Source organism: Anser brachyrhynchus, assembly GCF_964034855.1.
Source record: "Anser brachyrhynchus genome assembly, chromosome: 16".
Lineage (NCBI taxonomy): Eukaryota > Metazoa > Chordata > Aves > Anseriformes > Anatidae > Anser > Anser brachyrhynchus.
Genome location: NC_137734.1, coordinates 1,476,970 through 1,501,572, shown reverse-complemented (window position 1 = coordinate 1,501,572; position 24,603 = coordinate 1,476,970). Strand labels below are relative to the sequence as shown.

Genomic DNA, 24,603 nt, shown 5'->3' with positions numbered 1-24,603 from the left:
ACGGCTTGGTTCGGCACGGAACGGGGAAGCAGAGCCCGGCCCGGCCCGGCCCGGCCCGGCCCGGCCCGGCCCGGCTCGGCTCGGCGCTCCGCCGGTCCGCCGGGGGGTGCTGTTGTCGGGGCGGGGCGCTCGGCTCCGTTTCCCAGCCGGAGCGCTTTGCGAGCCGTGCCGGGCCGGGCCGGGGCGGGTCCCGGCAGCGCGGTAAGATGGCGGCCAGGGAGGAGGCGCTGCGGGAGTTCGTGGCCGTGACGGGCGCCGAGGAGGAGCGGGCGCGGTTCTTCCTCGAGTCGGCCGGCTGGGATCTGCAGGTAGCCCCGGCGGCTCGGGCTTCGCCTCACGCCGAGCCCCGGGCCCGCAGAGGCGGCGGGCCGCGGCCCGGTCACCTCGGGGCTCGCTGAAGGGTCCCCGCTGAAGGGAGGGCTCGGCCCCCGCTCCCCGACCCCCTGGTGGCTTCCCAGCCTCTCCCCCCCCGGCCCCACGGAGCCCCAGTCCGCACCCATGGGTGCTGCGAGGCCGCCGTTTCGGGACAGGAGCGTGCCGTGGTGGTGGCTGCCCTCACGTTAACAAAGCCAAAGGGGAGCCGGCTCTGCCAGGACTTCCAAAGGCACAAATCCCATAAAATGGCTTCAGCGTCGATGTCCCTCGAGAGATCCAACGTGACAGAAGCTTCGGCCGTGGTGTGTGTGTGTGTGTTTGAGGTACCGCTCTGGGCGGGTTGCTGTCGTCCTGGAAAACTCCCGTGGTGTTTCTCTGTAGATCGCGCTCGCCAGTTTCTACGAGGACGGGGGCGATGAGGACATTCTGACCCTTCCCCAGCCGACACCCAGCTCCGTATCCAGAGGCACTGCAGCCAGGTGAGGGGAGAGCTTCAGCTCGTGTTTACCGAGGCCTCCTAAACCTCACAGTGAACATTAATCCCATCAAAACCCACGCTCTGTCTAAAGCACGGGTGCTAGCTATTTATTCAGAAAATCTGCAGTGCTTTTAGATTTGGTTCACTTCGTATGACTCGAGGAATTGTGAAAATAGCCACATTTGTACATCACAAGCACAGGTATTATTCCACAACTGATGTATAGACCAGTCAGAATAATTCGCTTCATCGCTCAGGAAAAGCTTGATTTGTGTTTTGAGGTTAGAAGACAATCGGGCGGTTGGTAACACTTGCATTTAAGCAGGTTGTATATCCACAGGAAAAAATATCTTCTAATTTTGTGTTGTACCTTATCTAACCAGGTTAAGCATTTTATAAAATCAGTTAAATAATTTGTCCTTACCAAATTCCTGAGCTAGGAATTCTCAGACTGAATTTCTCAGTCTCTCAGGGGAACGCTACTTTTAAAGAGAAGGAGTTACTGGCTGTATTGTGAAGACAAAGCGCTCTTATTTCAGATTTTGACTAAATTCCATGTTGCCGAAGAACCATTATTTCGCTTTCGACCACAGGAGCGTTGTTGGAGGCTGGCCCTTATTGGGGCCTGGCAGAGCAACCTGTGTTTGTACAGGTTTGGAAATGACTGCTCTCTGAAAGAGGCAACCAAATCCATTACGTGACGAGGAAGATGACAGAGGAGTTACCTCATCTGCTGGGCCTGCAGCCACCTTCCGAGCCTCCTCCAGTGCGCTCGCTGTTGTTTTCGGTTGCTGTGATTGGTACAGATGCCCAAGAACTTTGTTCACCACTCGGTTACACCAGCGCTGACCTGTGATCTCATTCAGACCTTAAAAGTAGAGCAGAGTCAACCTAATGCGCTGTGTTCACCGGTTTTGCGCACGTGGTTGAGCTGTGTCATGAGGCTGACGTACTTTGATTGACTTTTGCAGTGACCATCGAGTAACGTCGTTTAGAGACCTTGTTCATGCACAGGAGGATGATGACGAAGAGGAAGAGGGACAGCGGTAAGTTTTCAGTTAAAGAATTAAAACCCTGCCTTTTTCTGATGGCTTGCTGTATGCGTACAGATTCTTTTTCAAAAGCAGACTTAAGCAGGTACGTCATTCCTGTGCAGAAAAATCTCAGGTCTGACACAAAGTTTGATCAGTGCAAATTCTGCATGCGAGCATCTGCTAAGTATAAACACCTGTTTTCATCTCTGGCTTGTGCTGTTGAGAGAAAGTCTGAGGTAGGATGTGGGAGCCCTTGCTTCAGAATGGGGAAAAGCCCAAATCATCCTTTGTGTCCCTGGAGAACAGAAATGTGGGAATAATGCAGGGACTGGTTTTTGTTTTGCTTGCCTGTGTTGCTTTGAAGTGCTATTTAAGGAGAATGTAATGGAATGTGGAGGTGGAAAGGAAGAATGTAGGTCCCTTTTTTCAGTGGGGACGTGGCCCACTAGCAGAGAAATCTTCCCCTGTGTCAGCTGCAAGTAGTTGAAAACACTTGAGGTTAACAGGCAAGGTAAATTGAATGGAACTGATGTAACTAAAAGTGGCTCGGTATAGGCAGGCCACCTGGTCTTCTGCACTCAGCTGTGAGCTCTGTATGTGCTGAAAGCCAGCTGGAATCTAATCAACCCAATCTTCCAGAAGTGTTTAATTGCACTTCACTGAGTGTGCGTTCGTTGCTTTCTGCTCAGTCCTGTCCCGTGTGCGCTAAACTTTCAGCACAGAATTAATGTATGCCTTCCCTCAAAATACCAGTTATTTCTTCGGTGAGTAAGGCCGTTTCCTGTAGTCATTGCCTGCCTTCTTCCATCTGAGAGGTCAGAGACTCGCTAAAAGTCTTGTGTGAAGTTAGTAGCCTCGCTGGTACTAGCACTGGGAAGAGCTTTGTCAGTCTAGACTGTATCTCTTTCTAGGTCTGAGAGTTGTTATCATTTCATTACTGCTGATCAGTGGATAACTTTACAATATCCTGTGGCACAGAGACTTTTTTTTTATTTACATCAGTTACTGTAAGTGGCAGATACGCTGGTCATAACTAATATTTGTAGATTCAAACTGTTTCTTTAAGCTGTACAAAAGTGAGCAGCTAAGTCCCGGTATAAAACCGCTGTCTCCTGGAGAAGCAGTGGTCCAGTCTTACCCAGCAGCGGTGTGCTTTCTGTCTAGGTTTTATGCTGGTGGCTCAGAGAGAAGCGGACAGCAGATCGTCGGTCCTCCAAGGAAGAAGAGTCCCAACGAGCTGGTGGAAGATCTCTTCAAAGGAGCAAAGGAGCACGGTGCTGTGGCGGTTGATCGGACAACCAAAAGCAGCGGCGAGACTAGCAAGCCTAAAGTGAGGAGTGATGAGTTTCTTTTTTTCCCCTCTTTCAGTTGTTTTTTATTGTAATCATCTGTGTGTGGCTCTCACCGTGACAGCTGTTGGGTACTGTGGAGTCCTCAAACTATCTAAAAAGAGCAGTGAAGCCTGGACTCTGCTGTTAGTGCAGCTCTAGTTCATGTGTCACAGTGGCAAGAAAAGTCACTTTGTTGAGCCATATTTCTGACTGTTCCAAGCTGGTCACTGTGCCCGCAGGATAGCAGATGTTGCTGCTACCCCGAAGCCCTCCCTGTTCCCTCAGAATGGTGTTGGGGAAAGAGAAGCGAGCTGTACTGGGTCTGTGTCACCCTGTAACCTCTTTGCCTGTCTCTCTTACAGCCTTTTGCAGGGGGAGGGTATCGCCTTGGGGCTACTCCAGAGGAAGAGTCTGCCTACGTGGCAGGGGAGAGGAGACAGAGCTCTGTTCAGGATGTGAGTAGCTCTCTGTTCTGTTTTGTAGATGTCACCGGGGGGATTTCTTTGCTATAGCTACAAAGCTTGCGAGCCAGAGGATTATAAAGCTTGACAGTAATTCAGGAGGATGGTAAACCCCACTTCTTGTGGGATTTCTGATTGGGGAAAAAAATAGCTGATACTTGAGACTTGGGTGAGCAGTTTTCTGGTGAACTTCTGGTTAAGAATTTGAGTGTCCTTTAGAAGGATGGGGATCTTTTCTCATTCTCTGTAGTGTGATTATATGGATTGTGAAAAGTACTGTGCAAAGAGCACTGTGCAGTAAAGCTGCTTTATTCATTGAAGAGATGCAGAGCTAACAGCATCAGCACAAGATCCTCCTGTGCTTGGTTTGTGAGCAAATATCCTTGGTGAGAGCTTGGTTTGGGCTCCTTGCCTAACACATGTTTGGTTCTTCAGCCATATTCATCAAAAAAGGGATCTGTGTTGTCACCTTCTAGGAACTGATGCATGACCATTACGTAGCCAGCGCTTCAGGTTTTTTCCTCACTGCTGAATGTAATGATCAAGATGAACCTTGCTGGAATGTTTTCTGCAGCTTGAAATTCCCTGCCAGTCAGCAGCTTTTCTCTTTGTGTCCAGTTATTCTTAGTAAGACGTTTAGTGAGGCTGATAATTGTTTGGGGACTGCTGCAGGTGCATGTTGTACTGAAGCTCTGGAAAAGTGGATTCAGTCTGGACAGCGGAGAACTCAGGAGCTACCAGGATCCATCCAATGCCCAGTTTCTTGATGATATCCGCAGAGGGTAAGTAGCAAGAGGGCAGTGAAAGAATAGCTGTGTTTTGAAACACAGGTGTTTGTGGAGTCCAGGTTGCTGAATCAATGGTGCATTTGTCCTGAGCTTTCTTACAAGGGCTAGATTCTAAATGTGTAAACTAAGGGAGGGCAGACTTGAAGATCTACTTTAAATGAATTGGGAAGTGGCGCTGGTTTGTATGGGGCCTTGAGGTTTTGAAGTGAATGAACAGGCTTTCATATTTGGGCAGAGATTTGCTGATAGGTCGTGTCACTCCTGGTAAGGGCCAGGGAAAAGTAACCTTTAGCTCGTGTCTGTCAGCGGGGAGGTGTGCACCTGCTTTGTTAGTTAGCAGGAGCGCACAGTAATTCCTGAAATTCCTGTGGCTGTATTGGGTTCTGTGGCAGGTGCTGTCCCTGACTTGATTTTTCAGGACGGTTCTGTTGGACACTGTCATTGCAGGGAAGTCCCAGCAGAGCTGCGCAGGTTAGCACGAGGCGGACAAGTGAACCTGGATATGGAGGATCACCGTGATGAGGAGTACGTGAAACCTAAAAGTGTCTTCAAAGCTTTTACTGGAGAAGGACAAAAGCTGGGCAGGTGAGAAAACAGCAGCACTGCTCTGCTCTGTGTGCGTGTGTGATGTGGGAAAGTCACTTCAGATTTTTTGTGGGGTGAGCCTACTGACTCCTCTTTCTGAAGAGGAGATACTCGGTGCCTGTGGTATGTGAGGTGTTCCTGTAACAGAGAAAATGGGGCTTGGCTGTGTGTACTGTGGGCTCGCTCTTTTAGTGGCAGGAAGCAGTTCTCCAGTTTGGAACCACTACAGTGTGCTGGTTATAATGGTGCTGTTCCTGTGTGGCTGTGCAGAACCAAGATGCGGTGCTATGAGAGGTGATGGTAGGGGTGCCAGTGCTCGCTGACTTGCCAGCTAGCTCGCTGACTTCTGAATTCTCATTTCCAACTTAACGCTGGCATCTCTTAGGAGCCCTGGTAGTTGGGCCCAGCGGGCGAGAAGCTCACTGCCTGATTCCTGGCACCCTGCAGCCAGGTGAGTGGTTTGGTTTTTAACAGCTCTCTTTGTGTCTTCCTGTTCTCAGCACTGCACCTCAGGTGTTGGGCACCAGCTCGCCAGTCCAGCAGGCAGAGAATGAAGCCAAAGCCAGTTCTGCCATCACTATTGATGAGTCGGAGCCCGTCACCAACATCCAAATCCGGCTCGCTGATGGTGGGCGACTGGTCCAGAAATTTAATCATAATCACAGGTACAAAGGCAACAGGAAACACAGGTTACTAACTGGGAAGGCCTGAATGACACTGCGAACTGTGCACAGATGGAGCAGATGTTAGAATCCTGACTAGCCTGCTAAAGGGAGCTCTGGGGATCCTTCTGTATAGGTGAATAGGAATAAAATTATTGTGGGGTTTTAAGGCAGATATTGACTGTCGGAAGGATAGGATTTGCTTTCCAAATAGTGATGGATTGTAGTTAATGATGCTATGTCTGGGAGCTTCAGTATTAACAGCAGAACTTTTGGTAATGTCAGCTATAAGAAAAACTAAAACCAAAACTATTCAAAGGGCATTAGAATCTATCAGATAATTAGGAATTGTTTTGTTATTCTGACTGTCAGCTCATACTTCTGCTGGGCTTTCCCCAGTATTGACTGTAGCACAGAGGCGTGCTCTTAAACGGTTCGGTTCGCTTGGACAAGCTGGCTTACATACCCTACTGATTCATTAGAGTTCCGTCTTAAAGTCCTTCTCACCTACCTGATCTTGGAGAACGTGGCTATTTGTCCATACTTGTTCTTATCATCTCCATAAGAGAATCAAGTACGCTTCAGAAAGTTACAAAAACCTTCCTCTGGGATCAGGTGCAGGAAATAGATCCAGTGTCACTGTTGAGACTGCTCTTTGGAGCTGAAATCATCTAGGTTATGCTGTGTGTGGTGGGCACAGCTGCTTATAGCAGCTTAGCATCAAGCAGTTTGTTAATCTGTTCGTCTTGAGGGGCTCGAACCCTTCAGTTTCAAAACCACAGAAGCTGGGCAGTGTAAAAGAACACTTTGCTGAGATCCTTTAACCTGTAAAGCAGCTTATTTCATTAAACAGGAGCCTATAGAGAAGTATCGTAAATCACAGAATTGCCTGGCTGGGGTCTCTATTGTTACCTGGAAAGCAAGTGCCACGAGTGCAGGGTTGCAGACTCTGGAAAGGGTGAATTTAGGCTTCTGTTGTGCAATTCTCCGGGATGCTCAATAACAGGATTGCCCTTGTGTGTTTGATCCCTTCGGACAGGATCCGTGACATCCGGCTCTTCATAGTCGATGCCCGGCCAGCAATGGCTGCGACCAGCTTCGTCCTGATGACCACCTTCCCAAATAAAGAGCTGACTGATGAGAACCAAACCCTGAAGGAAGCCAACCTGCTCAACGCTGTCATTGTTCAGCGGTTAACATAAAGGAACCCACCTCTCGCCACACGCCTGCTTGCAGTGCGCATGCGTCATCTCGTCCTGTGCGTGCACCTGCACCGTGCAAACGCAGGCTCACATCTACTCATAGCTCTGGGTTCTTAGGTCTTGGTTGGACTCTTTTCTCTTTAGTTGCGTTTCCCGTTTTGTTTTGTTTTGGTTTTTTTTGGTGATGATCAGTGGACTTTAAAATAAATAAATGAAACGAACCCGTTTTGAAAGGAGCTGCAGCCTGTTGTGCCACAAATTCTCCCAGGAGAGTTGAGTTACCTTTGTGGGTTGCATTTCTGTGCTCTTTAGAGGGGAGGAAGGTACAGGGGGAAGGGAGCTCTCAGGGAGCAGTTTCCTTCCATGCCAATCAACTGCTCATCGCAATCTGTTACTCTCCTCCAGGGACTGCTGCAAAGTACTCCCTTTATTTTTGCACATTAAATATAAACTGTACAGGAATGGGTGATCTTATTGGCAGGATGATGGTTACGCTGCTGTAAAAAAAAAAAAAAAAAAAAAAAGGCATTGTGGGGGAAATGTTTGTGAAACAGTTATTGCTCGACGTGGAGAAAGCTCTGCATGTGTGCAGGTGCAAAGGTTAGCACTATTCCTGGCCTTTTCTGGAGAGAAAGTCCTGACTTTCCTTTCCTCAGCAGAACTCAGGGGTGTTCGCTGCAGCACCCACCTGCTCTGCCTGCACTTCCTCCAGCAGTCCAGACTGACTGCAGTTTTAATTTGCTGTATTGCATTTCTTTGAGAAATCCAACGTGCTGTTGATTTTTTTTTATTTCAGAGGAGGCACAAAGCTGAATCAGCTTGAACTGACTGAAAGTACAAGGCAAACAGTCTGTCTTACTGGAAAGCAAATTTTATCCTAAGATGAATTATCATTGTGTTGGAAACAGTTCAGGTGAAAAGCTCAAGGCTGTAGTACCCTTTGATTTATTTCCTTTCATCTGCTGAGGACCACATAGCTGAACACCTGGAATTTCCCAGCTTTAGTCTGTCCACTGGTTGTGTTTTGGGCTCAGGTCTCCATTTTTTTTCTTTTCTTTGAACAGAATCCTGCGGGTCAATTCATTGCTCTTAGACTTGAGGGGCTGGTAGCTCTGGCATAGACAGCATCACACGTGCGAGTTGCCATCTAGCATCATGCCATGGCGCTCTTCCAAAACGTGCTTACTGTCCTAGCCCCAGGCTTTGGAGCCGAGCTCGAGAGCTGAGCTGAACCATAGGTATCCAGACGTCAGCCGACTGGGAGCTGCGCTGACACCAGCGGTATCGTATGAAAGGGGCTGGACTGCAGCCGTGCAAAGTGTTACAGCGTGCAGTCCCTCCTGGCTTAGTCACCCTGGAGCCCTGCGGCTCCATCCCCTTCATGCTCTGAACTTCCAGGTCCTCGCCTTGGAGTGAGCGGAGGACAAACTGGGTACGTGCAGTCTGGGGGAGGGCCGGCGGGTTGGGCAGGTTCAGCACGAGAAACTCGCTTGGCTGGATGTATTAATGCAAAACTGCAGGAACAGGTACCAGACCTTAGCAAGGGCATTTTTATAGCAGTTTCTCAACTGAGAGTTGAATTAACTTACATTTTTCATTACCAAGTGGATATATAACGTGCGAAACAGCATATTTGTAAATTGTGAAAATGATCATTAAAGCCCGCAAAATAGGAAAACGTCGTTTGACCCTTTCTAATAACGGCTACCATCTGTTCTCCTATTTTGGATGATGTGTATGCTGATGTCTACTCTTACTGCTTTGGGTTGCCCTGCTAGCAGGCTTCCCAGTGCTGAGACGTCTCCAGTTAAATGAGATAAAAGGTCTGGGCAGCACTTCTCAAGGTCTTTCCCGACGGGTGAACTCGGGGTTTGCCCACCTGCATCACTCGGCGCTCTGTGTTGTGACCGCTCAGCCATCTGTGTGAGCCAGCACAAGAGAATTCAGGGTGTTTCCCTCACAGCTAAATATAGTCATAATTGCCTCGTGGCAAGACACTCATCTTTAATTGCCTGTCGTCAGAGTTGTCCTGATCCCCATGAGGGCCCTTTTGGGGACATGGGTCAAGGCCTTCGAGTCCTGGACGCGGTGCGCCCCTAGAGCCAGGAGGGAAGCGAGTACGAATCGCTCGACTCCTGTGTCTGCCTCCGTTAGCCGGTGCCATCGGAGGGCTGGGGTGGTGGCGAGCTGGCCTTTGGGGTCTTGGGCTGGACGAGCTGGCCGTGTTGGCACCCCCGAATTAAAGGGGGGTTGGCAGCCGGGCAGCAGCTCAGGTCCCACTGAAGATTTCGTCGCACGGCTTCTGCTCCACGCTGGGGAGGGAGGTTCGCGGCCAGGTTTCCTCTCGCTTCTCTCTGCCAGCGGGCTAAAGCGGTAAATTCGGAGGGACTGCGGGCTTGTCAGCCGCTTCTCTGCCTAGAAAAGCGAATTTCACCCCCGGAGCCGGAGGGTGGCAGTGCTGCAGAGAAGCCGCTCTTCCCCTGCACGGCTCCTGCTGAGAACCTGGCTGCGAGCACCCCGCTGCCTGCGGGGTTGGGGTTAGGGTTAGGGTTGGGGTTAGGGTTAGTGTTGGGGTTAGGGTTAGGGTTAGGGTTGGGGTTAGTGTTGGGGTTAGGGTTAGGGTTAGGGTTCAGCCCCTGGCGCTCCTGGGCCCCCGTGAGCCCGGCGGGGATGCTGCTGCCGCCGCCTTCCTCTGGTTCTTGGGTTTTGTTTTGGTAAGCGATGAGCTGCCCTTATCTGCTGGCGAGCAGGGCCAGCTTCGTCCGGCCGAAGTGGTATCGGCAGCCCCGATAGGGCTGTCCGCTCCCAGAGCGGTCGGAGAGCCTGTGGAAACAGCAGGAAGCATCGTGCGTGGGCCCTGCCGCGTTAAACGGGCTCCTAGGAACGTGTTTCAGTACAAAATAAGCTCTAAAGGAAAAAGACGGCTGGGCTTCCCAACGGGGAAGAGGCGCGAGAAGAGGAAAAAAGGGGATGGTGGAACAGGACGCCCTGGTTTTGTGAAGAAGGGCACGAGCAGGGTCAGTTGCCGCTTCTACCTACTCCAGGAAGGTGGATGCTCCCTTCTCACACTCCTGTACTTCCTCATACTGATAGTGAGATGATTTTACTTTCTCTTTAGTAAAATCCCCTTGATAACTTTTTTTTTCTTTATTTTAACAGTCATTGGCTGAGATTTGGCTCTTCTAAAACTGACGTTTGCGCCTGTGAAGAAGTGATTTTTTTGTCCTTTGCACCAAGAACTTTTTCACTTCTGGATTTTTTTTTTCTCTAATTATTCCCTCCACGAGGGAGTTTTGCCTGTCTTCCTGGTCTTTCTCACACACACAAAGCAGAGCTCTGCATCTCATGAAAAATTTCTTTTCAATTTCTGTGCAAGAGGCAGCCCGGTTTTATAATCGTGCTGTCCTGACTGCGGCTGATGCCTTTCCCTGTGCCTGCGGTTTTTGCAGAGTGCTGTACTGGAACAGTTTTCCCTTTCTCAGACTGGTAGCTGTAGGATTTCCTCGTTGTTTTGTTTTCCTTCATACCCAGCCCATTGTTTCCTCCTCTTCCTTTTCACGTCTGTGTTGCTAAGATTTAGTTCCTGTGTTTTCTGATAGCGTTTCCTCTCCGAAGCCTGCTTTGCACAATTTCCTGGGAACGTTGCCTGCTCTCTGTAACGCTGCTTTCGCTGTCGGATGTTTCCTGGCCCGTGTTTCCTGCGTGGTCAGCGGCCCGCCTGCCTCGGAGCTTCTGGCCCAGCGCCTCTGGCCGAGCACTGCTCAGCGATCTTGGTGTAGCTGCACCCGCTTCTAGGTACAGCTGTGCCTTCAGCTGCTTGTTTGGGTGAAAACACGAACATCACGGCACAACCCAGCTGGCTCGGCTGGCAGGTAGAAGGCAGCAGCAACGAGATAGGGAGCAAGAAATTGCGGTGGGAGCGCCTGCAGCTGGAAGAGGATGGCTGTAAATTTTGGCCTATTTTTGCTGCTGGTGGTGGTCGTTGTAATCTTCGTTTAAGCTTTGCTCCCCATTGCTGGACAACGCTAAATGTTTCCAGGGGGAGGGAGTGACCTGCATTCAATGCCCTGTTCCTGGGTGGGTCCTCAGCTCCCCGACGTGTTTGTTTGGAGGAGCGATTAAAAGGATCTCAGTCTGCTCCCAGGATGTTTTCGGACATTTGGTCGGGAGCGTTTTCTTCCGAAAGCAGCACTGCTCTGCACGTTCTTTGTTGTCAGGAAAAACGACCTTGAGGTGACGTTTCTTTTGCCTCTGTACTTACAGTGGAAAACTGGCTTGGGGGATTGGTGTCATTGTCACATAAAACGAGACACATGTGGCTTTCTGCAAAGCTCGCCACCGCGGGGGGAGGCAGCGATGGCTCCGTTAGGTCCCTGGGCAGGAGCTGGTGTTCCAGTTCGCTGCTCCAGGCAGACCTGTGCCAAGAACTGCTTTGGGGAGCAGGAGAGCGCTGTCCCCTCGCAGCCTCTGAACGGTCTCGTTTCTGTTCCTGAACCAGAACATTAACGGATGGAGACTGGTAATTTTAAGCGACAGGTCTAATTAGGCAGCGAGGTTATTTTTCTTACCAGGCCGTGGGCTTCCACCGGTGCTCGTAGCGTAAGCACCCAAGCAGGCGCTGCCAGCCGTGCCCGTGGTGTGGTTCCCTGCCGTCCCGGCCGTGTCCCCAGAGGACAGGGACAGCCCTTCATCTCCTCTCGTGCTTTACGCCTCGATCCAGGCTTCTCGGAGCCTCGCACTTCGTTACCCGTCCTGCAGGCACAGCAGCAATGAATGCGTGCGTGTGCTCTCGGTGGGGGCGAGCCGTTGCACGCGCTTGCCGAATGGTGCGGAGCAGGGTGCTCTTGTTAATGAGGCGAGGCCGTCCTGCTGGCTTCGGGGTTTTTTGGGGCACATTCAGTTTACTTCAGGAAGAAGAAAAGCCTGAGGTTAGTTGGCTTTAGGTGAGGGTTTGGCTGCAGCTCCTGTTCTTGCTCCGGTAACTCAGGTGTGTGCTGCTCTGCAGGGCAAAACGGCTCCGGGAGCGTCTCATGGGGTGCCCGGCTGGGGGCTTCTGTGCCCGGCTGGGGGCTTCTGTGCCCGCGGGGCTCCTGCCGCCGTGCCAGCTGCAGGAGGAATCAAACACGAGCTGCCCAAAGCAAGGGAGCTGCCTTGGGGTGGTCGGGTTGGCAGCAGGAGCCCGTGGAGCTGAGCGGAGCTGGGAAAGGAGACCCGTCCTCAGTACCTACCGGCGGAAGGTTTTCCAAATGAAGCCCACGTTTCCCAATTACGCACTTACACAGAGAGTGGAGTATTGCTAATCGTGCAGTAGGCCCACGTCTTTGGCAGCTGAACAGCTCCTGTGTCAAGCACCTCTCAATTTACTGATTTATCCTTTTTTTTTTCTGACTTATTTACCGCGTTCCTAAATACTTACCTTACTCTCCGTTCTGTCTTGCCTGTGCTGAGCCTGCCTCTCAGTGCAGGGAGCTCCTGAATAGGTTCCAGATGGAACTGGCTTCAGCCTTTTTTTTTTTTCTTCAATGGAGCTGCCTTGCCTGAGCGGCCCCTCTCCAGGTCATAGCACCCTGCGAAAAGCTGTTTAACCAGCATGGCTTGGCTTGGGGTTGTCTGAATCATGCATTCCTGGGCCCTGGGATGCCGTCAGAGATAAGATCTCATGCTTCTGCAGTGGGGATCGTGGTGCTGGGGAAGGGACCTTTCCCTTGCAGCGAGTAACTTCCAGCACGACCCCGTTCCTTCAGCGGCAGAGCTCTGGCTTCTCTCGGCACAGGGCTCCGAGTTTTTGCGCAACGCAAAAAGGGTGCAGCTGCAGCACTGCTGACTCCTCTCCCTACTCCCTCCAAGCCTATTCCTAAGCAAAAGATCGGTGTAGAGATGGGAAAGGCATCGTCCTTTTGCTCCAGGACCCTTGGTGCGCGCGGTGAGCTCGCTGGGTCAGGATTTGGGCTTTGGTGCACGGCGTTGTCGGAGAGCTTACTGCCTGCAGCAGCCCGTTAACGGCCGGGGAGGTGGGTGCTGTGCTCTGAAATCTGCCTCTCCGGCACAAAGCTGAGCCACGCTCTTAACGCAGAGGCAGGATGAGAGCTCCCCGTGCTGCACCAGCCATCAGGACGTGCTGTCTAGACGAGATGGGTAACGCCGTCTTGCACAAGGCACCGAGCAACAGGAAAAAGGGCTTTGGGAGGATCTGAGCAGAGCAAAAATAAAGCTTTCCTGTGCCGAAGAGAATTGTGCTCTGAAACAGCCAGGGAGCAATAGACACAGCTACTCTGGGAGGTGGCTTCGTCAGCCGCTGGCTTTCTGGTGCGTGTGCAGAAAATGCAGCTATTTGCACCTGGGGAGTAAATGAGTGCCAAAGAGCCAGAGGATTAAGTGCTGAGTACAATTGCAAAAGGTTCCTTGTCTCTGTCCAAATGTAGGTTTGCATACCGAGCGGGTACAAAATGGCCTAGAAAAAAAAAAAATAAAATAAAATCCAGGCTTTTATGTTTCCTTCTGAGTTTCCCCTTTCCTCTTGGGTGGGTAGAGATGTATTTTGCTTTCTTATGGAGATGTGTGCTCAGATATGCTGGTGGGAGACAGCGATTTGGCTCCCACTGTACTGGCTGTGGTCCAGCGCCAGTGATATTTGTTATCTGAGATGTCAGTAAAATAGCAGTGAAAAGAGATGCCGCTGACTCAGTTGTGCTGCGGCTTATTAACCAAGTTCTGACTCAGCCTGCAAAATTCATATTTTATTTTTTTTAGAAACCCCCGCTGGACAAGGCAAGGCTGAGCTGGAGATGATGCTTTTTAATGTATTTATTTTTTTAACAGCGTGTTGATGAGCCTCGCAGAAGGGGTGCTTGCGTTCACCTTGGGAAGGGCTCTTGGTGCCCTGGGCAGGAGCAGGGAGAGGATCCTGCGACCGATCCGGAGCAGCATTTGTAAAGAGCTGACTGCTGAGAGCGGGTGGCCGAGCACAAGGCTAGGGGGTGGCGTGTGGTGGGACCCCCCCCCCGTCCTGCCCGCCCGCTGCTGCCCGCCTCCTCGAGCTGATTTCTGCCTTCTCCTGCCAGGCTGTGCGCTGCGAGCGCTCCCACGCAGCCCCCGGGCTCCTGCCGCTCCTAATGCAGGAGTAATTTTTGGCTGTGGCACCGAGGCTGCTGGGCTCCGCGGGCTGCGAAGGGGGCTGTGAAAGGTGCCGAAGAAAAAGCAAATTTCTCCTCGCTGGGCTCAAATTATGCTGTGTGGGGTCTGCATTGCCGTGGGAGATCTCCCAGGAGCTCAGACTGAAAGAGGCTGGTAATTACTGATCTCGCTTGGTAGAGAAAGGAAAACGCATCCCACGCCGCCTGCTCTGCGGCATTGTCCTGGGCTAGGGCCGTGCCAACGTCTTGCACCCGTTAAGGAGAGGGCAAAGAGAGGGGATGAGGGTGGTGCAGCCCTGGATAAGAAGCCAGAGCTGGGCTCCTGCTCTTGCTGGAGCCCCCGGGGGAAAGGAGCTTTGCTGGGGAGCAACTTGGGGCAAGAACCTCCCCGGTCCTGCTGCGCTCTCCCCGCTTTCCTTGCCCGTGCTGGGCTTTGCGTGCTGGTGCTTGCTGCTGCTGTGGTTGGAGCAGCTCCTGGGATGGATTGGAGCTTGGGCAAGTGCCTCTTCCTCCATACCCTGAGATCTCGGTGTGGCAGCAGCCCTGGGACAGGGAGAAGGTGCCAGACCCTGTCTGACAGTTGAAGAGCACCAGATTTCTCCATATGGCTGCGGAAATCCTGGGAGCTACTGTCCCGCCGCCGCGTGGGCAGGCTCCGGCCACGCTCCTCCCTCGGTGCCTCTCGCTTCTCCTCCATCGGCCCCCCCCGGGGGCCTCTCAGATGTTGCATCTTCCCTTGCCAAACCTCCATCTCGCTCTGATCAGTGCCTGCGGTGCGCTCCTCGCCGCCTTCTTCCTCTCCCCGCGCGAGGAAGCCTCTGCGCCGCCGCTGCCGCCACGCGCGGGCGAAGGACGCGGTCATGCTTCCCGGCGCTCGCGGAGATGCTGAGGTGCCTGGGCCGGACCGGGAGGGAGCAGTCCCTCAGGGGAGAGCGTCCCACGGCGAGGTAGGAGCGGTGGCCCTGGGGTGTTGTGGCCTCACGCGCGGGAACGCGTCTCACACGTGCACGCCAACCCTCGCGAGCGCAGGCACCCACGCAGCGCCGCACGGCTCGAGCAGCCGCGGGCTGCGGGGGTGTTTCGGAGCGTTTTATGACTCAAGCTTGGGGAGGTGTTGTTAGAGCAAGGCTCTGCCTGGCGCTGCTGCTGCTGCTGCTGCTGCTGGCTTTCAAGAGAAACGGGCAGAGACGTGCGGGGCGCCCCCCGACCTGCGGAGAGCGTCAAGGGAACAAAAGCTGCCGCGGAACCGAGAGAAATGCCTTTGTGGTTTTAGACGCTGAGCTGCTGCGGAAATGGTGTGGTGGAGGAACAAGTGCTGCTCGGCGGTGGTGCAAGCCTCGTGCTGCAGCCGTCCCCGCGGGATGAGGCTGGAGCCTGGCAGGGAGCAGGGGCCGTGGGGGCCAGCGGGTGCAGGAAGGGGCCGGTACCCCCGGCAGGCACAGCGGTGTCAGTGCTTTTTTCCACGGCACGGGCTGCAGAAGAGCTGCTGGTAACTGCTGCACGAGGGGAAGGCGCTTGGGGCCTCCTGGAATGCTGCTCCTGGGGTCTAGGCTGTGTTTTTGGGGGCTGCCCCCGAGCACCGCTGCGCGGAGCTCCGTCGCCCCATGGGGACAGCGGTCAGTGCACTGCTGTCAGCATCGCAGCGAGCCCGCGTGGGCTGGGGAGCTGCAGCTGCCCTCTCACCCCGCGGGGACCGAGGGCACGTGGGAACGAAGCGATCCCTGGCTTCATTCCCCTCTGACCCCGCCGCTGGCGTGACCCCGCGGTCTGCAGTTCCATCCAGCCTCGTCCAGCTGCCTCCGAGCCAAGCTCTGGTCCCTTGTCACGCTCAGCTCCTGCTGCAGGAGCCCGCGGCCTTTTGTAGCCACGGCTGGACAAGGCCAGCACCGCCCTGATGGCACTGGAGCTGCTCGGTGCCTTGGGAGAGCCTGAAACGTGCTGTCAGCCGGGAACCTGAGGCCCCAATGAGTGGGCTCACCCCAAGACAGCCTTTCGTTGGGGCTGGATGTCAGCTCAGGCGCCTGCGCTGCACCCCAACGCTGCTCCCCTGGGCACAATGGGATGGCCACCGGCAGCGGTTCGCTTGTGAGAGCTGAGCAGAAAGCCGAGCCCGGGCCGGCTGCCCGCTCCCCATGGTGTCGCCCCATATCCCGCTGTGTGCGCCTGCTCCGTGCCGTGTCACCCCACGTCCCACTACGTGCTCCTTGTGGTGTCACCCCGTGTCCCGCTGCGTGCTCCCGCTCCCCGCGGTGCAGAGCGCGCGGCGCCGGGCAGCAGCTCCACGTCGGGGCTGGAGGCTGCCGCTGGGAGCTTGCCAGGTCCTTGAGGCTCGGTGCGGTATTTACTAACGCTAAGCACGTCCAAATAAAATAGAGGCTTTGCCATCTGCCCTTTTGCCGCGCACTGAAACGTTCCCCGTGCTTCCCCTGCTGACCCATGGGGATCCCCGGATCCTGGCCCTTGCAGGCGGTCTCTGCGTGGATGGCCTCTGCCACAGCCGCTGGCAGCGTGGTGCCGTTTGTACCTCTTCACACCGAAGGATTCAAACCACTGATTTGTGGCTCAACGGGAGAGGAAAGGACAGTGTCGGGCTAGGATGGGTGGTCTGGGGGCTAGGACACGGCGCGGGGTCTCAGCTGGCCTCGGGGGGCCCAGCGGGTGGGGTGAGCAGCGATAAGCGTCACCCAGGGACGCGTCGTGCCTCGGGTGGGCTCCTTCCCCCGTGTCTCGGTCGCAGGAGAAGCCAGGACTGCCGCTGTGCAGGAAGCTCTGCTATGCCATCGGGGGCATCCCCTACCAGATGACAGGCAACGCCCTGGGGTTTTTCCTCCAGATCTTCCTGCTGGACGTCGTGCAGGTGAGCGCAGCGTGCGACGGGGTGATCTGCGAAGGGGCTTAGCGTAAACCCAGCAGGCTGGCGCAAGGGTAGAGTTCGGTAGGTGTCCAAAGCCCCTGGAAATGCTCTTCAGAATTGGGCATTCAAAACGAATCGCGATTTCTTGATGCAAATACCGTTGGTGGGCACGCGGGAGGTGTTTCCAGGCCATTCCAGCGCTTGAAGCGGTCTCCAGGGGATGCTGGCTGGAGCGAGCTGCGTCGTGCTGACTGCTCACAGCTTTCCACCACGACTTTTTTCTCTTTTGAGCCTTTGTTTCCCCCCCCCCCCCAGCTGGAGCCCTTCCACGCCTCTCTGATCCTTTTCCTCGGAAGAGCCTGGGACGCGGTTACTGACCCTGCTGTTGGCTTCCTGGTCATCAAGAGCCCGAGGAGAAAATACGGCAAGCTGATCCCGTGGTGAGCGTCCGTGCGGCGCCTCAGGGGGGATTTGGGGCTCAAAATCCTCCCAGGGAGGCAGCTGGGATGCTGCTCTGAGAGATTAACGCGGCTGGGGCTTAGGGAGAACTACAGAAGCCGAACATCCCCAGGCGCTGAAGATAGCGCACCTCGCGGTGGGTCCGTGTGTCGCTGCAGTGACAGGAGGAGCGCGCTGCACACTTGTGTGCTCGCTGATTCCCCGAGGCCTGACGTGTTTCAGGCTGTGGTGTTTGGTGCCCCGGGAGCCCTGCGGGGGCACACGCAGGTTTTGGCAGTCGGGCTGTGCCAGGAGCTCCCCACCAGGCGCTATCCACGAGCAGATCTTGCCCACAGAAGGGTTCTGCTGCAGGGCGAGCGAGGACTTCAGGTGTTTCAGCAGGAGAATAAGAAGCTGTGAACAACTCGGGCATCGCTCTTTCTGGCAGTGTTTTTGTTTTCCCCTCTCTCCTCCTCCCGGCCCGAGTGACGGAGGTGCCCTCGAGCAGAGCTGCCCCTCGCAGGTCCCCATCCCGCAGCAGCCGGGCTGCGGCTTGGAAGCTGGGGGCAAGGCTGGGCTGCGCAGCTCCGCTTGTGCAATGGGAAGTCTGCCCGCTTATCTGGAGGCACATCTGACCAGCTCTGCTTCCTCCCCAGGATTGCGTGCTCCATGCCGTTCGGGGTGCTCTGCTACTGCATGATGTGGTCCACCCTCGCGGACGGCGCCCCTGTCTCCCTGAAATTCCTGTGGTACCTGTTCACGTACAACTTCTTCCAGATTTGCATGACCGTAAGGAACACGGTTCCTTCCTGGGGCTGTCGCGTACATCATCCTCTGCTGCAGGGAGTGGGCACGGTCGGCTGGGGTGTCCCGGCCCCAGCCTCTGCCGCAAGGGACCTGGAGCTGGGCATGGGAGAGCGTTAGCTGGGGAGCAGGCGAGAGATGGGGAAACGGAGCGGTGCGTTTTAATGCTGGGACTTCAGCTGGGCCGCCTGCCTACGGTGATACAAACCCCTCCATCGCTGCTTTGTTGGAAAAGCAAGTCACAGAAGACGAGGGTGAAAAGCCACCCGAGAGCGGGGGCGTGTGGACGGGGCGGGTTATGGCTGTGAAGCAGGGAAGCAGCAGCCGGAGCTGAGTGCACGGTGCTCTCCCTAGTGCTACCACGTGCCCTACTCTTCCCTGACAATGTTCCTGGGAGGAACCCAGAGAGACCGGGACTCGGCCACCGCCTACAGTAAGTGTCCGTGTCCCCACAGCCCGGGCTGCCTGCGCTCCTGGGAGACCCTACCAGGAGCAGAGGGGAAGGAGTTCCTCTGGCTTTGAACAAGCTACACAGTAGGTGGGGTGAACCAGGGATGCGATGAGACCAGCGTGGTCTTCTGCAAAGGATTTACCTGCAGAAGCCTTTCCTAGGTGTGTGTCATCCCTAGGGGGCCCAGGACCCAGATCTATTGATGCGTTATTAGGAATCATAATAATGCCGGAGCCAAGGGGGGGGGGGAAAAAAATCAGAGCAGGTAGAAACAGCAGGTCTCTTCTCCTCCTGGGACAGCTGTGGATGTTGGTGCCTCCAATTCCATCCCCAAAGCTGGTCTGTGGTCCTGAGGGCTGTGTCCCAGCAGCCAGGGCGTGGGGCTGAGGTCCCTCTCCTGGCCGCCCGGCAGGAATGGGGATGGAGGTGTTCAGCACGCTGCTCGGCTCAGGAATCCAGGGGCAGATGGTGGGCGCTTACCACGGCCGCATGACGAACGGCTGCTCCTTCGGGAACGGGACCCTGCCCAACAGCAGCACCCCCGGCCTCGCGGGCTCGCTGGAGGGCACGGTAAGGCCGGTCCCGGCACGGGGCAGGCGTCGCTGGCTGCGCCGCGTGCGGTACCCGCGGTGCCACCGCGCTGCCTCCCGCTTTCCAGCGCAGAGCCTACGTGTCTGCCTCCCTGGTCCTGGGCTCGATCTACTGCCTCTCCTGTCTGATTCTCGTCTTCGGGGTCAGGGAGCAGCCGGGTGAGTCCGCGCGGGTGCGGTTGGGAGGGCAGCGGGTGGCGAGGGTGGGTTGCAGAGGTTCTGGGTCCCTACGGGGGGGAGCAGGGCCAGGCTGAGTGCAGGCTGCAGAGAAGCAAAATCCTGCATGCAGCTGACACCTCTGCGGTCGTCTCCGCACCGAGATGTCAGACTCCAGCTCCTCGCCCAGCTGAGCTGCACCCAGACACGGGGGCATGCTCCCCCTGTGCCTCCCATCCCCGTGCGTGTCATGACAGCCCCCGTGCGACCCCACTGTCTCTCCCCAGGGCCCCTCAGCCCCCTGGGGAAGGCTGGGCTGCCTTTCATGAGCTGCCTGAGGACGATCGTGGGACACAAGCCCTACACCCAGCTGCTCTGTGGCTTCCTCTTCGCGTCCCTGGCCTTCCAGGTGCGAGAGCTGCCTCGGCAGGAGGAGAGCTCGGGGGTGAGATGTCCGCGCACGCTATCATGGCAGCAGGACCCTACGAATGTCCCCGTGTCGCCTTCCCAGGTCATGCAGGGGATTTTTGCTTTCTTCTGTACTCACGCCGCGGGGCTGGCCGGGAAGTTCCAGCACTTGGTGCTCATCATGCTGGTAAGCGGGAGCCAGCCCTTCCCGCTGGGGGGGCTGATCCCTGCGTCGCCCCGCAGCCCTCAGCACCGCTGCTCCTGCCCGTCTGCGAGGATGTCGCCAGGACAGAGACCGGCGGTCCTCGGGGACATTGCTGAGTCTCCCCTTTGGTTCCTCCTCAGGTCACAGCTTCCCTCTCTATCCCCTTCTGGCAGTGGTTTTTGGGGAGATTTGGGAAGAAAACGGCAGTGACCTTGGGCCTGGCGGTGAGTTTGCCCCCGGTCGTGGCTGTGGATTGAGGAGCCGTGTCCTGGCTGCTCGCGCTGCCTGGGGAGCGGGGCTGGCTGCCTGTGGTGGGGGGACAAAAGGGGGCCCAAACGCAGCTGCCTCTGCACGGGGCGCAGGCCAGCAGCCGGCTGCAGCTCTGCCTTTCCTCGTTGCCGCGTGCAGGGAGGCTGAGGGACCGTCCCTGGGACACTGGGGAGATTTTTTAGTGTGTGTAATCACCCAACCAAGAGCTCAGGCTCTGAGCTGTGGATCTGGCGAGCAGCGTGTGCTCGGGTGCTGTCCTGATGGGTGCTGCGTGCACCCAAACAGCAGCCCCGGGGCCCGTTCCCAGGACCTCACATGCCTGCCACAAGCAACGCGAGCCCTGCGGGGCGATGCAGGGCAAGGGGGCCGCGCACCGGGCACAGCAGAGGCAGGGAGGCATCCTGCTCGTCGGGCACGTCCCAGCTGCTGCCTGGCTCTGCACGCCAGCAAGAAATCCCATTTGGCTTTTTTTCAACATCAAGCGCCCAAATCCCGTATCCCCAGACGCCTTCCTTGCAGGCACTTGGTTCAACCACAGCACATCCAGCACCAGCGCAGCAGCCCCGTTGCCCTCTCTCAGACCCCCTCTGTACCCACGAGGACGGCTTTGCTGCTGCTGCTTTTGCAGCCTGCCCGGGGCCTTCAGCAGCTCCCATCACAAAATGCATGGGGCAGGGGCAGCGTGGCTCGAGGTTCGGCAGGGCCGTGAGCAGCAGAAAGCGCCCATGTGCTTTTGTTTCTCCTCTTCCTCTCGCTTCCCCAGCTGATCATCCCGGCCCTGGTGGCCATCACCCAGGTGAGCCACAACTTCCCGGCCTTCGTCCTCCTGATGGTGGTGGCAGGCTGCAGCTCGGCCGTGCTCTACCTCCTGCCCTGGTGAGCGGGGGCACCTCCAGGCTCGGCTGGGGGGCTGTTGGGAATCGGCTGTTGGTTTCCAGAGTGGCTTCTGCAAGGGATTTCCCTCTCTGCTGCCTGGAGAGCTCTGGGAGAGGCGGCGGCCGAGCTCTGGCAGTGCCGTGGGTCTCACCGACACGTCCGCGGGGCTGTCTGCACCCAGGTCCATGCTGCCCGATGCAGTGGATGACTTCATGCTGAGGAACCCCAACTGCCTCAACCTGGAGGCTCTCTTCTACTCCTTCTACGTCTTCTTCAACAAGTTTGCAGGCGGCCTCGCCGTGGGGATATCGACGCTGGGTTTACAGTAAGCCCCCACCAAGCACCACCTCCCCCCGGTTTTGTCAGCCCAGCGGAGTTTTCTGGAATATCCGAGAGGAGATGCTGGGCTAGGAATTGCAGGGGTACCCAAATTTGCCTTCCCAACATAGGAAAGGAGCAGAAAGGAGAGGGAATTCCCCCAAACTGGCCCTCCAATAGAGCCTCTAGAGGAGAGCACCAGAGGTGCACGCTTGCCTTTGTGCAGGGGCCTGGTGGGGAAGGAAAAATGTTCTTTAGTTTTGCAGGTTACCGCGCCGGAGACTGCACGTACAACCCCACAGTCGCCCTTGCCCTGAAGCTTCTCATGGCCCCGGTCCCGATCATCCTGCTGCTCATCGCCATAACCATCTTCTGCCTCCATCCCATCAATGAGGAGCGGAGGAAGCAGATGAGGATGGAGCTGGAGGCGATGGGGTAAGTTCGAGCTCCCTGAAGGAGCCGGGGCACGGGGCGTTAGGCTGGGTGCCTGCGTCGGTCCCAGCCCCGCAGAAGTTGGGTGCAGGGGAAGGACCGCGCGTGTCCAGCTCTCTGGGGGTGTCTTCCCAAGGGTTTTAGGGTTATTTCAGGGGCCGCTTCCAGGTTTCACGAGCGCTCGTGTTCCTTTTAACAGGCGTCAGGCGCGGCGCGGCAGCTCAGACCACCACCAGGGCTGAATCGGGTGAGCTCACCGGGACGGACGTGGGTTTGCTGTGCTGTCAGGATGTGCTGGTGTCGGGGATTTGCTGTGCTGTCAGGATGTGCTGGTGTCGGGGAAAGCCGTCGTTTCCTGTTGTTTCCCATTTCCACGTCCCAAAGGCCAGGCTGGCAGGGGTCCTGCTGCAGCCCCAGCCCTGCCACCGTGCGTGCTCCAGCGCTCGGCCTCGCCGGTCTTCCTGCAGGTCCCAACAGATCTGGGCAAGATCCGTGCTCTGATCCGCGCTCTCCTTCTGCTGTGCGGGGGAGAAGGGGCCCCCGCCAGCCTCACCACGACGCTCAAACGCGCTGCAGTGAGGAGGTGGCGCCTAAATATGTGGGAAAGCCTGCAGAAAGACCACGGGGGTTGTTTTTGAGGGGAAACTCAATTTTTAGGGAAAATACCACCTGGATAGCGCGTCTCTTTGTGCTTCGGCTGCCCTTTTATGGGGAAAGGTTTACAATTTCTTTGAACGTGGGTGAAGTTCAAGCCAGGAGTATAAAGCTCGTGCAGGAGCGATGATAGCGGGTGGAAGGCAGCCGTGCCTGCCCGAGCCTCGACAGCTGAGTCACCGCCGGGAAACGGGGAGCTGCTCGGTGCGGGAGGCTGCAGCAGCGGGCTGTGAAGCCTCGGGTCTGGCAGCTGTGGGGGCTCCTGGCAGCCTGTCCCCCCTCGTCCCACGTCGGGAGGTTATGGCAGAAGTGTCGAACGGGTGTCAGGAGCAGCTGAGCGGCTTTTAAATCGGAGCCCACAGCCACATCTCCCCCAGCAGCATCTCGCGAGCGCTTCTCGGCACCCCCACGTCTCTCCTGGCAACAGTGAGGGGGCAGCAGGGGGAGAGCAGGATCGGCCCTCTCGCTGCCGGCACCAGAGCTCGGCTCAGCATCGCGCCGAGGCAGCGGGAGAGGCCGGTTATTTTTAGGGCTAGAGCTGCGTCTGACCGCTGGTTGACCTTGCAGCTCTCCGGTCTGGTGCACACTGGCAGGATCCGAGCAAATTACTCCCCAGTTGGGCGCTGAATTAATTTGAAGCCTCGAGCCTCGCGGCACAGCTTCGCGATGGGTGGGGGAGATCGTGTTTTAGAGATGCGTCAGGGCATCTGCAGGATCACCACGGCGGTCCAGATTCAGAGTAATTTCTCAGAAGCACAAAGTGCTTCCTTTTTTGCCTTTTTTTTTTAACTTTTTTGGTTTTTTTTTGGAGTGTGAAGGTTGCTTCTTGCGAGTGCCCGAGTCCATGGTCGGGTGCTGGAATGCGCTGCCCTCTGCCACCACGTTGCTTTCAGCCTCGCTGCCTGCAGATTGACGAACGAGCAAGAGCCTTTGAACAACGAGGCAACACTCCGCTTGCTGGGGTTTTAAAGTCCCGCAGCAGGCATGAATTACGTTCAAATTACGTTCCTTGGGCCAGAGGCGTGGGCTGATGGGGGGCTCCCACCCTGCAGCACGTGCCGGCAGCGGGCTCCAGGCTCCTGCAGCACCGGACCCAACGCGGTGCGGAGCTGGGAGCGGCTGCTGGCCTCTGTGGCGCTTGTTGTATGTATACCAAAAAACGTCTTTTATTTTTTATGCTATTAAATCTGAGTGATCACGCTTTTCCCTCCTGGTCTTTATTCCTCTGATTCCAGCTGATCCAAAGGGCAGGGAGAGCTTAGAGCAGAATTTATTTATTTTTTTGGGGCTGTTGTGCTTTTCCCCAGAGTTCAAACACCAGAATCTGACCTGAGCCTTCCCTTGCTCTGGACCAGCTGGGCCCTGAACAGCAAGGGCAGGTCGGACCCAGGGGCTGCGGTCTGCCCCTTCTCCTCCTCGTTTATTTTCTTCCACCCTCGTTTATTTTCTGCCCTGTTGCTGGGGGTGTTCAAGGAAAGTCACAGACCACAGGCAGGCGCTGCACCTTACGCGTTTAATGCAAAATAATAACGCTACAGCTTAAAGCAGGGGAAAAAACACACACACAGTTTGGTATTTCAGTATTTAGAAGAATGCAGGCACGGAATAAAAGCAATTAAAACCTGCTTCATCCCATTATCTGTTACTCTAAGTGTCTCCTCGTGTCCCACTTTCATGCACTTGCAGAAAACCCTGGGTTTTTATTTGTCTCCTGGCTGTCCTTGGCACTTCTCTTCCCTCGGGGCTGCTCAAAGTGAGAAAATAGGCCGCTTTGAGGCAAAACCTGTGCCTGGACAGATTATTTTTATGAGCAAAAAAAAAATCAAAAAAAAAAAATCAAGCGGTCTCTGTTCCCGTTAGAAATGCCCCTTTGAATTGCCCAAACCTGCCCTTTTTAACGTGGAATTGCCCAAACCGCTGACCCTGGGGGCACCCAAAGCCCCGAGGGGCCGCGGCAGGGCGCAGAGGGGAGGCGGGCGAGGAACGGGGGGGACACCGGGAGGCTGGGGGGGGGCTGCACCGGGCCCGGGGCCGGCTCCGTGCGGGGATCCCCGGGGGAAGGCCGCGGCCGGGCCCCCGCCGCCGCCCCCGGTTTCCC

At 55.9% G+C, this 24,603-nt stretch overlaps 2 protein-coding genes across 15 annotated transcripts; both read left to right on the top strand.

Moving 5' to 3' along the window:
* The first annotated feature begins 105 nt into the window (after nt 1-105).
* Nucleotides 106-7,152, top strand: NSFL1C (NSFL1 cofactor). 2 transcript variants are annotated; one of them, XM_080557926.1, is made up of 9 exons: nt 106-308; nt 757-854; nt 1,825-1,899; nt 3,052-3,217; nt 3,581-3,673; nt 4,352-4,461; nt 4,915-5,052; nt 5,553-5,717; nt 6,754-7,152. In XM_080557926.1, the coding sequence occupies exons 1-9, from the start codon at nt 207-209 to the stop codon at nt 6,914-6,916; spliced, it is 1,110 nt and encodes a 369-aa protein (XP_080414052.1). In that variant the 5' UTR covers nt 106-206; the 3' UTR covers nt 6,917-7,152. The 2 variants fall into 2 exon arrangements, 1 of the variants encoding a protein (XP_080414052.1); XR_013939976.1 differs by having other exon boundaries at nt 109-308; nt 5,553-5,850.
* A 2,346-nt stretch (nt 7,153-9,498) lies between these two features.
* On the top strand, nt 9,499-23,709 carry LOC308178807 (sodium-dependent lysophosphatidylcholine symporter 1-like). Of its 13 annotated transcripts, XM_080557907.1 has the most exons (16): nt 9,499-9,964; nt 10,076-10,788; nt 16,787-16,906; nt 17,219-17,343; nt 17,998-18,130; nt 18,500-18,578; nt 19,009-19,166; nt 19,255-19,345; nt 19,630-19,751; nt 19,854-19,937; nt 20,096-20,179; nt 20,989-21,021; nt 21,164-21,426; nt 21,678-21,854; nt 22,051-22,098; nt 23,317-23,709. In XM_080557907.1, exons 3-15 carry the CDS (start codon nt 16,850-16,852, stop codon nt 22,091-22,093), a joined length of 1,449 nt encoding a protein of 482 aa, XP_080414033.1. In that variant the 5' UTR covers nt 9,499-9,964; nt 10,076-10,788; nt 16,787-16,849; the 3' UTR covers nt 22,094-22,098; nt 23,317-23,709. The 13 variants fall into 13 exon arrangements, 12 of the variants coding, with proteins under 12 accessions (XP_080414033.1, XP_080414028.1, XP_080414027.1 ...); XM_080557904.1 differs by lacking the exons at nt 9,499-9,964; nt 10,076-10,788 and adding an exon at nt 12,846-14,996 and having other exon boundaries at nt 23,324-23,709; XM_080557899.1 differs by lacking the exons at nt 9,499-9,964; nt 10,076-10,788 and adding an exon at nt 12,846-14,996.
* The last annotated feature ends 894 nt before the right edge of the window (nt 23,710-24,603 follow it).